This window comes from Hypanus sabinus, chromosome 1, assembly GCF_030144855.1.
Source record: "Hypanus sabinus isolate sHypSab1 chromosome 1, sHypSab1.hap1, whole genome shotgun sequence".
NCBI classification, from domain to species: Eukaryota; Metazoa; Chordata; class Chondrichthyes; order Myliobatiformes; family Dasyatidae; genus Hypanus; species Hypanus sabinus.
Genome location: NC_082706.1, coordinates 144,927,689 through 144,939,860, shown reverse-complemented (window position 1 = coordinate 144,939,860; position 12,172 = coordinate 144,927,689). Strand labels below are relative to the sequence as shown.

The following is a 12,172-nucleotide window of genomic DNA, read 5'->3' as shown; positions in this document are numbered from 1 at the left end:
TCTTCATCAGAATCAGGTTTATTATCACCGGCATGTGATGCAGGTTACATGTAGCTTGTACTCCTCCCTGCTCCGCCCACCTTCATAACCTGGCTTCTGCCCCCTTCCTATACAGCTCTGAAGGTCTTGGCCTGAAACAACATCAGTTTGTTCTCCTCCATAGATGCTGCCTGACTTGCTGAGTTCCTCCAGCATCTTGTGTGTGTTGCTCTAGATCTCCAGTATCTGCATAATCTTGTGTCAATGATGAAGGAGCTCTATACTGCTGAAGTTGCAGTCCTGAGGGCATATTGTACTATCAAGGGTATAGCACCAACAGAACAATGAGGAAGCTTTGCATTGTCAGGACAGCCAGTCTCTTCAAAAGCTAAGAAGCTTTCCCTGATATCCTTGAAATATTTGCGGAACTGACAGTAACAGAGTCATGAAGAGTATTCTGAATTAATGACAAAAATTCCCTAGCAGAGCAATAAAGTATTAAGATTTGTCTCTGCAGGTCAGTTTTCAAAAGCTGACTCACATTAATTAGCAACGTGGACTTGTAAGGACTTGACTTCACTGCACAGCTAGTGTTCTCAGGATCCACAGAACAAAACATCACATCAGTAATGCATTTCAGCACAGCCCAGTCAGGAGAAGTGTGTGTGGCTCTGGTTACCCCATCACAGGAAAGAGTGTGAAAAGGGTGCACAAGAAGTTTACCAGAAAGCTACCAGGATCAGAGAGTATATGCCAAATGGAAAGTTGGACAAACTTGGGTTGTTCTCCCTGGAGCAGGATTTCTTAGCCAAGGTTCCATGAGAAAGGCCACTAGGGTTTCGTCTTTTGAACTTAACGCAATGCGTGATGCTACTGCTCAGAGGTGGGCAGTGACCGAGTAGCCCTGTTAGCAATCTCAGCATAGTATGGCAGTGCACAGTTGGACCATGTTTATTTGGTTGAGTCCATTCTCAGTTTTTGATGTAAGATAGAGGAGACCATTGGTAATTGGTGATCGCTGTATTGCATGAGGGGAGGACAGTAGGCTATTGAGGAGCATGAAGTATGTTTTCCGAGCATTGAATGGACTCACCCAATTTGACCTTTTCTCCTTGGAGCAATGGAGGATGACAGGTGACCTGATATAGGTGCATAAGATGACGAGAGGCATTGATTGTGTGGATAGCCAGAGGCTTTTTCCTAGAGCTGAGATGGCTAACACGAGGAGCATAGTTTTAAAGTGTTTGGAAGTAGATACAGAGGGTACGTCAGGGATAAGTTTTTCACACAGAGACTGGTGGGTGCATAGAATGCACTGCCAGCAACGGTGGTGGTGGACACAATAGGGTCTTTTAAAAGACTCTTGGATAGGTACATGAAACTTAGAAAAACAGAGGGCTATGTGGTAGGAAATGCTAGGCCACTTCTAGAGTAGGTTTCATGGTTACCACAACATTGTGGACTGAAGGGCCTGTAATGTGCTATAGATTTCTATATTTCTATGTTATGTTTCTGTTACATTCTGATCATGCACTCAAGATAAGAGTTACTGACCTACCCTGGACAAGTTCTGGATTTCTGTGAAAGAAGAATATCCTGCCATTCATAGGAAAGCAATGAATACTTTGCTGCAGTTTTCAACTTCCTACATGTGTGAGCAAACTTTTTCTTGTTTAACAAGCATCATGAGCAGGGACAGAAATTGTCATTTCAGTTGAAGGTGAAATCTGTGCGATGTTACCTCAAGTTAAACTCAGAAATGAGAAGTTTACTTTGATAGTCTTAGAAACATAGAAAACCTGCAGCATAATACAGGTCCTTCGGCCCACAAAATTGTGCCGAACTTGTCCCTACCTTAGAAATTACTAGGCTTACCTATAGCCCTCTATTTTTCGAAGCTCCGTGTACCTATCCAAAAGTCTCTTAAAAGACCCTATCGTATCCGCCTCCACCACTGTTGTCAGCAGCCTCTTCCATGCAAACACCACTCTGAGTAAAAAACCTTACCCCTGACATCTCCTCTGTAGCCACTCCCCAGCACCTGAAACCTATGTCCTCTTGTGGCAACCATTTCAGCCCTGGGAAAAAGCCTCTGACTATCCACAGGATCAATGCCTCTCGTTATCTTATCCAACTCTATCAGGTCACCTCTCATCCTTCATTGCATCAAGGAGAAAAGGGCGAGTTCACTCAACCTATTCTCATAAGGCATGCTCCCTAATCAAGTCAAGTCAAGTCAAGTCACTTTTATTGTCGTTTTGACCATAATTGCTGGTACGGTACATAGTAAAAATGAGAACGTTTTTCAGGACCATGGTGTTACATGACACAGTACAAAAACCAGACTGAACTACGTAAAAAAAAACCCAACACAGAGAGAGCTACACTAGACTACAGACCTACACAGGACTACATAAAGTGCACAAAAACAGTGCAGGCATTACAATAAATAATAAACAGGACAATAGGGCAAGGTGTCAGTCCAGGCTTCGGGTATTGAGGAGTCTGATAGCTTGGGGGAAGAAACTGTTACATAGTCCGGCCGTGAGAGCTCGAATGCTTTGGAGCCTTTTCCCAGATGGCAAGAGGGAGAAGAGATTTTATGAGGGGTGCATTGGGTCCTTCATAATGCTGTTTCCTTTGCGGATATAGTGTGTAGTGTAAATGTCCGTGATGGCGGGAAGAGAGGCCCCGATGATCTTCTCAGCTGACCTCACTATCTGCTGCAAGGTTTTGTGAACTGAGATGGTGCAATTTCCAAACCAGGCAGTGATGCAGTTGCTCAGGATGCTCTCAATACAACCCCTGTAGAATGTGATGAGGATGGGGCGGTGGGAGATGGACTTTCCTCAGCCTTTGCAGAAAGTAGAGACGCTGCTGGGCTTTCTTTGCTATGGAGTTGGTGTTGAGGGACCAGGTGAGATTCTCCGCCAGGTGAACACCAAGAAATCTGGTGCTCTTTACGATCTCTACCGAGGAGCCATCAATGTTCAGTGGGGAGTGGTCGATCACCAAGACCTTTTCCTTAGTGAATACTGAAGTAAAGTATTCATTAAGTACCTCTGCTATTTCCTCTGGTTTCATACACACTTTCCCACTGTCACACTTGATAGGTCCTATCCTTTCACGTCTTATCCTCTTGCTCTTCACATACTTGTAGAATGCCTTGGGGTTTTCCTTAATCCTGCCCGCCAAGGCCTTCTCACGGCCCCTTCTGGCTCTCCTAATTTCCTTCTTAAGCTCCTTCCTATTAGCCTTATAATTTTCTAGATTTCTAACGTTACCTAGCTCTCTGAACCTTCTGTAAGCTTTTCTTTTCTTCTTGACTAGTTTTACTACAGCCTTTGTACACCATGGTTCCTGTACCCTACCATAACTTCTCTGTCTCATTGGAACGTACTTATGCAGAACTCCACACAAATATCCCCAGAACATTTGCCACATTTTTTCTGTACTTTCCCCTGAGAACATCTGTTTAAACTTCAAGCTTCCAATTTCCTGCCTGATAGCCTCATAATTCCCCTTACTCCAATTAAACATTTTTTCTAACTTGTCTGTTTCTATCTCTCTCCAATGCTATTGTAAAGGAGATAGAATTATGATCACTATTTCCAAAATGATCTCCCACTGAGAGATTGGACACCTGACCAGGTTCATTTCCCAATACCAAATCAAGTACAGCCTCTCCTCTTGTTGGCTTATCTACATATTGTGTCAAGAAACCTTCCTGAACACATCTAACAAACTCCACCCCATTTAAAACCCTTGATCTAGGGAGATGCCGATCAATATTGGGGAAATTAAAATATCCCATCATGAAAACCATGTTATTTTTGCACCATTCCAAAATCTGTCTCCCTATCTACTCTTCGATATCCCTGTTACTATTGGGTGGCCTACAAAAAACACCTAGTAAAGTTATTGTCCCCTTCCTGTTCCTAACCTCCATCCACAGAGACTGCGTAGACAATCCTCTATGGCGTCCACCTTTTCTGCAGCCGTGACACTATCTCTGATCAACAGTGCCATGCCCCCACCTCTTTTCCCTCCCTCCTTGCCTTCTCTGAAACATCTAAACATCTAAGTAACCATTCCTGCCACCACACCATAGCTCTAAGTACTGATCCACGCTCTAAGCTCATCCGCTTTGTTAACAACACTCTTGCGTTAATATAGACACATCTGAAACTTTCGGTCTGAGCGCATCCCTTCTCTGGAACCTGCCTATCCTCCCTCTTGCACTGTCTATAAGCTTTCTCTATTTGTGAGCCAACCTCCTCTTCCCCAGTCTCTTCAGTTCGGTTCCCACCCCCCAACAATTCTAGTTTAAACTCTCCCCAGTAGCCTGAGCAAACCTCCCCGCCAGGATATTGGACCCCGGGATTCAAGTGCAACCTGTCCTTTTTGTAAAGGTCACACCTGTCCCAATGATCCAGAAATCTGAATGCCTGCCCCCTGCTCCAATCCCTCCGCCGTGCATTTATCCTCCACCTCATTCTATTCCTACTCTCACTGTCGCGTGGCACAGGCAGTAATCTCGAGATTACTACCTTTGTGGTCCTGCTTCTCAACTTTCTTCCTAACTCCCTGTAGTCTTTTTTCAGGACCTCTTCCCCTTTTCCTACCTATGTCATTGGTACCAATATGTACCATGACCTCTGGCTGTTCTCCCTCCCACTGCAGGATATCTTGGACGTGATCCGAAACATCGTGGACCCTGGCACCTGGGAGGTAAACTTCCCTGTGTCCACAGAATCGCCTGTCTGACCCCTTAACTATAGAGTTCCCTATCACTACTGCCTTCCTCTTCCTTTCCCTACCCTTCTGAGCCACAAGGCCAGACTCTATGCCAGAGGCACGGCCACTGTTTCTTCCCCCAGGTTGGCTGTCCCCTCCCCAACAGTACTCAAACAGCTGTACTTATTGTCAAGGGGTACAGCCAAGGGGTACTCTCTAGTACCTGACTCTTCCCCTTCCCCCTCTTTACTGTGACCCACTTGTCTGTTTCCTGTGGCCCTGGTGTGACCACCTGCCTATAACTTCTTTCTATCACCTCCTTGCTCTTCCTGACCAGGCGAAGGTCATTGAGCTGCCTTTCCAGTTCCCTAAATGGGTTCCTTAGGAGCTGCAGCTCGACACACCTGGGTGCAGATATGGCTGTCCAGGAAGTTGGGAGACTCCAGGACCTCCCACATCTGACACCGAGCACAGAAAACTAGCCTCGCACACAATCTTTCTCATTTCCTCAAATAACACAGGTAAACCTACCTCACCTCATCCTGGTACTGCCTAAGCCCTTATGAGTTTTAAAACTAAAAATTTATGAAAGGGAAAGAAAGATCAACTTCAAGAAAGGCAAGCTAAACTTAACTGCATTTCCCCCCCCCAAGAAAAGTTGGATAAAAATTCATTCTTTACTCAAGAGTATGGACAATTATTGTTGGATTTATATATATATCTATAAAAAAATTTACTGATCAAATGTACTGTGAGCTGTAGATGTAATGCTATTTATACGGGGGGTTCCCTGAGACCCGAATGTTATTTCAAGGGTTCCTCCAGGGCAAAAAGGTTGAGAAAGGCTGCCCTAGAGTGTTGGAGGCTGGGGGAAATATGACAAGAGGTTGTTAATACTGTAAGAGGCAAAGATAGGGCAAGTGGTGAGAATCTTTTCTCCGGGGTATAAATGACAAAATTAGAGAACACGCATTTAAGGTCAGGGAATGAAGTTTAAAAGTATGTGAGCAACAAGTTTTAGAGTGGTAGGTGCTTGGATTGAATTACTGGGTAGCAGTGGGAGCAAGTGGTATGTTGTAGTTTAACAACTAGACTACTAAGCTAGATTACATTCAGAGTAATGCTCTGAACAGGCCTTTCAGCCCTACTGGTCCATGCCAACCACAGCAACCCCCTCCCCCCCCACATTAGTTCCAGTTGCTCAAAACCCTCCAAGCCCCTCCCCTCTATACATCTATCCAAATACCTCTTAACTGATGCAACTGGAACTGCCTCAACCATGTCCTCTGACAGCTCATTCCAGGTTCTCACCACCCTCTGTATAAAAAAGTTACCTCTTGGGTGCTGTTAAATCTCTCCCCTCTTATCTGTGCACTCTAGTTATGGACTCCCCAAACCTGGGGTAAAAAAAGACTCTGACTGATCACCTTATCCATACCCCTCAGAGACCAGGATATGTAGAGAATGGGAAGATATAGATATTACACAGGAGGACATTTAGTACAGTATACATTTAATTCAGATCTGCCATCATCATGAGCCAAATGGTAATTCCAATGTTGTACTTTTCTATCTTTATTATCACAAAGCAATGACATATTGGCTCATTATTTGCAACAGATCTCCATTCCACAGGTGACTGTTCATGAAACTGCTGGGTTACTTTTACTCTAAAACTCTGGTTAGACTACACTTGGAATATTGTGTTTATTTCTGGTTGCCTCATTATAGTAAGGGTGTAGAAACTTTAGGGTGCAGGCAAGATTTACTAGGAGATTGCCTGGGTTAGAGAGCATGTCTTATGAGGATAGGCGGAGCAATAGGCTTTTCACTTTGGAGCAAAGGATGAGAGGTTGACTTGACGTAAGTGTGTAAGATAAGAGACATAGACAGAGTGGACAACCTGAGACTTTTCTCCAAGGTGGAAATGGCTAATGCAAGAGGGCATAATTTTAAGGTGATTGGAGGAAAGTATATGGTGGATGTTAGAGGTAGGTTTTTTCTTTAAGCACAGAAAATGGTGGGTATGTAAAATGTTCTGCCAGGTGTGGTGGTAAAGGCAGAAAAATTAGGGACATTTAAAAAAACTCTTAGGTCAGTACATGGATGAAAGAAAAACCAGAGGACTATGTGGTGGGGAAAGGTTATACTGATCCGAGAAAAGGTTAAAAGGTTGGCACAACATTGTGGGCGAAGGGCCTGTACTGTGTTGTTCTAAGTTCTAATAGATCTATCCATCTAAATGTCTGGCCCAGCTCTGTGTTTATGCAACACATACCTAGTCCCAGCTCTTACCTTGTGGTACATTCTTCAGTGGGTAGAATAGCATCAGGCAGAGTGACTTTATTCCTCTCTGGGTACCCAGATCCAGTATGGTTTATGAACTTATTTGCAAACAGCACATCATATTCCACACAGTTGAATAGGAAAGTAGTGAAAAGCACAACAAACAAGAACTGCCTAAAATACAGAAAAAGAAGAAAAGACTTCACCATTAATAAACACAATCCTAATCACCACAGTTTAGTAAAATGATCACTTCGATAACTTTGCACTAAAATGAACTTTTGTTCTAATTGTTTTCTTTCTTGCAAAAACTGCTTTGTTTGTCTTGTAATTGTTCATATGTGCTGTAACACTGCTGCAATGAATTTTTTCATTGCACCTGTCAATATATATAGTTGTGCATATGACAAAAAACTTGACTTTAACCTGTATCCAAGGTTCTCAATCCAAAATTCTTAGCATCTCCTTGATATTTCACTGAACACCAAAGAACTTTCCTCTGTATTTAACTCATACAGGCTTGACTGAACAGGGCAAATTACAAGAGCATTATGCAAGAACTAGGAGGAGTTCATTGTCAACAGCTGTTTTTGGGCAAGTTCACATTTGACATGTGGAAGCTATTTAAAGACTAACTGCAAGGAGTACAAGGCAGGAATGTGTTAAGTATTTAATATTTCAGTAAGATTTGAATAATCTTATAAATATACTGTTTGATTAAGCGTTCTTTGTTGTTTATATCATTCATTACGGTTATATGTAAAATATGTGAAATGCGTATGTCATAATGTTATGTATGCACCTTGCTTAAAGTAAAAATATGAAGTTACACCAACATCTCTTGGCTCCTTTTTCTTCCAATTAGTTCAATGTTTTGCAATTACAAAACCTAACTGTGCTGATGCAGTATTTTAAAAATTAACCTGAGATGACTATCAACCTGTTGAAGTGCAGCAAGATACTTGAGTATTAAAAAAGCACCATGCAGCAAGTGTTCTTTGTAAGGGGAGACAACACTGTTAGAAATCACAGGTTCATAAACAGTGAGTACCAAGCGATAATGATCAGAAAATAAAGGCAGAAATGGCTGGCTACATTGGCAAGATTGACCGGTAGATTCCACAATAGATAACTGGTTTTTGTATACTGAGCTAATTGAACAATACTTCGAAACAAATGAAATAGCCAATGGGAAATGAATACCAATTATGCTGACTGCATTGGATTTAAAGGCATACAGTTTGTTTCAGTTTGACTGCTCCAACCAAATCAGCAGAAGTGAGCTTTGGTGATATTGTTAATATAATGCAAGAAGCTTTAGGTTTCATAAATAGAACCAAAAGCAAGGGGAATCCCTTTCAGCTTATGTGGCTGAATTGAAGGAATTGTCCAAGCACTGTCATTTTAATAATGGGCTTGATAGTGCACTCTGAGATCATTTAGTTTGTGAAATCTTACAAGAAAGAGCTCCTAGCTGAAGCACAACTTACATTTAAAAGAGCAGTTGAGATAGCTGTATCAATGGAAACCCCAGAGAGAAATACAATTGAGTTGCAGTCAGGAATGTAAGTGAGTGTAAACAAAACTGCAATCTCTAAACAGAAACCAAATTGTGTTACCATCATGGCAAGGACTCACATACACCAAAAAATGCACATTTATAAGTTAAACTTGCAGAAAGCAAATTAAGAAAGGATGATGCCACAACTGTCTCCATGCTGTACTTAATGAACTGTTGCCCAATAGAGGGAAAACAGATGTTGGTGGTCAACCTTTGTTTCTGGTTGGAAAGCATATTGAACCAAGGAAGTACCATGCTGCCAGAGGAATTGTGGAAGTAATGAAAGCAGTGGTCCGACTATAACAGTTTTTGTAGGCAACATATCTGAGAAAACTTCTGATATTTTAGTTTTGTTGTTACTTTCAAAATGTAGCTTGGTTTTAAGCTGGAAGAGAGCTCACGGAGCTTCACAAAAATTGCAAGCATTTGGCTTTTGTGAATATAAGGAACCAGAATTCACTCTGTGTGCATTAAGGTTATTGCATGAACTTCAAGTGGTAGGCAAAAGCTGCTTGTAAAAGTATATGTAAAGACCAAAACCCAGCTAGATGAATGGAAGGCCAAAAAGAAAGGAGTCAGTGGAGATACAAAAGTAGAGGGCTTATCAGATGATGTTGTGCATGAGGAGACCAAGAGGAGAGATCAGATTGTAAAGGGAGCAACAGAAGGATTAATAAGAGAATATTCCAGTGAACTAAATGTAACTTCCAAAGATCAAGATGCACAAATTAGAAGAAAAAGGAAAGAGAAGAAAGATGTCTAGATCTGTCAGAACCATTTTCTGCAGTCTTAGAATCAACTCCTACAACCACAACAGAAGTGGCCCTAGAACCTGAGATTGTTTTCACAGTCACAAGTCTCACCTGCCAAGCAGAGTGATACCCCTTGTCAGGAAGGATGTTATCCCACAAAAGTAAGAAAGTCTCCACAGCGATTAAATCTTTAGGCCTGAAGGGGACAATATAAAATTTACTATGCTGTGGATGTCTATATATAGTAGCTTTATTACATAAGATACTGTGTATAAGTTGAGATGCATTCTCTATTGAGTTGGTGTTCACAGCCAAGTAGGGAGGAGTATTGTGAATTTAATATGAGTATTCTTATAAGTATATTTTTGATTACACATTCTTCGTTTATATAATTCATTAATGCTATCTGTAAAAATAAGTGAATTGTATACATCATGATGCTACCACGCCATATGTGCGTGCCTCATTTAAAGTAAAAAGGACGAATTTATAGATCCACATCCCTTGGCTGCTTGTTTTCCTTCCAATTAGTTTAATGTTTTGAAGTTACAAAGCATAACAGTATGTTCCATTCAGAAGGAAGGACAAGGAAGGTAAGATAAAAGAACATTGGATGTCAAAAGAGGTGTTGAATTTAGTCAAGAAAAAGGAAAAGTATGTACAGCTTAGGAAACTAGAATGAAACGGAGTCTTTGAGGATTATAAAGTCAGAAAAACTCAAGAAGGGAATTAGGAAAGCCAGGAGGTAACATGAAAAATCCTTGGCAAGTAGGATTAAGGCAAATCCCAAGGCATTCTATACATACATCAGTAGCAAAAGAAATAACTAGAGAGAGGGTAGGACCACTCAAGGATAAGGGGAGTATGCAGAGGATGTAGGTGAGGTCCATAATGAGCACTTCACATCAGTATTTACCAAGAAGGCTGTGGAAGATAGAGAGATCAGTGCTAGTGTCTTGACATACTAGGGCAGTTGGATGTAAAGGAAGAGGTAGCATTGGCTCTATTAGAGCATTAAAGTGGATACATCACCAAGGCATAATGGGACATACCCCAGGTTATTAATAGACACAAGCAAAGAGATTGCTGGAGCCTTGACCAATATCTTCATGCAAGTTCCCGGAGGACTGGCAAGTAGCTAATGTCGCTTCATTATTCAAGAAGGGTACCATGGATAATCCTGCTTACTTTAGACCTGTGATTCTCATGTCAGTGGTAGGCAAGTTACTGGAGAGAATTCTTAGGGATAGGATTTATGAGCATCTGGAAAACCGTGGCTCAATTAGGGAGAGCCAGCATGGCTTTGTGCAGACAAGGTAGTGTCTCACTAACTTGATCGAGTTTTTTGACTGGGTGGCGAGAGAGATTGATGGAGGTAGCATTATTGATGTTGTCTACATCACGGACTGAGTAAGGTGTCTGACAAGGTCCCTCATGGGAGATTCATCCAGAAGATTAAGATACATGGGATACATGGTGAATTGGCTGTTTGTATTCAGAACTGGCTTGCTCATAGAGATGGAGGGTACTAGTCGAAGGGACTCATCCTAGCTGGAGGTCTGGGATTAGTGATGTTCTGCAGGGATCTGTACTGGGATCTCTGTTGTTTGTGATGTTTACAAATGACTTAGGTGAAAACATAGATGGGTGGATTACTAAGTTTGAGGGTTGGACAAACTGGGGTTGTTTTCTCTGGAGTGGCAGAGGCTGAGGGAAGATCTGATAGAAGTTTATCAAGATTATGAGAACCATAGATAAAGCAGACATACAGCATCTTTTTCCCAGGATTGAAATATCAAATATCAGAAGGTATGCTTTTAAGGCAAGTGGGTACTCTCAAAGGAGATACGAGAAGCAAGCTTATCTTACAGAGTGGTGGGTGCCTGGAATCTGCTGCCTGGGGAGGTGGTAGAAGCAGAAACATTGAAAACTTTTAAGACGTTTAGAGACACATGAACGTGAGGAAAATGGAAGGATATGGACATTCTGTAAGTAGAAGGGATTAGTTTAATTAGCCATTTGATTACCACTTTAATTGGCTTGGTATAACCAAAGGGCCTGTTCCCATGCTGGATTATTCTTTGTTCTATATGCTGTCCTTATCCGAGGAAAGTTATGGAGTCATAGTAAGGAAACAGGCCCTTTCCTCCACCTCACTAACCATCAACCACCCTTTTTCTGTTCTTCCCACGTTCTCATCAACTACCTCCTCATTCTGCCACTTACCTACACATTAGGAGCAATTTATAGCTGCCAATTCACTCACTAACCCACATATCATTGGAATATAGGAGGAAATCCACATGATCACAGAGAACATGCCAACTCTCAGAGTTGAGTATGTGGATCTAACCTGTTGTGTACCTAGTCTGACAGCACACTGTACTGTGAGCTCACAGTATTTGACATTAATCGCACACTTGTTACAATAAGATTCTACTTACACCAGTTCGAAGAACTCAGAGAGCATCATGCAGGCAAAGCCATTCTTCTGGTGGAAATGATATATGTAGCCAAGTTAAGGGACATTGTCTGGCTATGGCAGTGAGTCCAGACAACACAGACATTCTCCATTACACCAACCTCTCAGCACAGACACATCACTGTAACATTTTCAAGTAATCATGAATAGAATAAGGGCTTAGGATTTACATGCATTTCATAAAGTAAAGGCAGTATGTACTTCTCATTTTGTGAAGTTGGCAGTGGTCTGCTTCTTTGAACCAATGCAGTCAATGTGGAGATAATGTTCCAATGACTCTGCTACAGACAGAGTTCCAGATATTTAAATAAACAGTAAATGCTGGAAAGAAAAACAGAGGTAATGTTTCAGGTCAATAACCTGTCACCAGTTCTG

At 41.8% G+C, this 12,172-nt stretch overlaps 1 protein-coding gene across 5 annotated transcripts in view; it reads right to left on the bottom strand.

Moving 5' to 3' along the window:
* The window catches only part of atg9b (autophagy related 9B), a 78,764-nt gene that overhangs the window by 30,568 nt on the left and 36,024 nt on the right, over positions 1-12,172 (bottom strand). For 4 of the 5 annotated variants that reach the window (XM_059978467.1, XM_059978459.1, XM_059978450.1 and 1 more), the window contains 2 exons: positions 11,760-11,824; positions 7,012-7,176 (listed from right to left, as the gene is read on the bottom strand). In XM_059978467.1, coding sequence (XP_059834450.1) covers positions 7,012-7,176; positions 11,760-11,824 — 230 coding nt within the window. Of the gene's footprint in view, positions 1-7,011; positions 7,177-9,426; positions 9,512-11,759; positions 11,825-12,172 lie in introns of those variants that run through there. The other variant, XM_059978487.1, reaches the window with a different exon arrangement.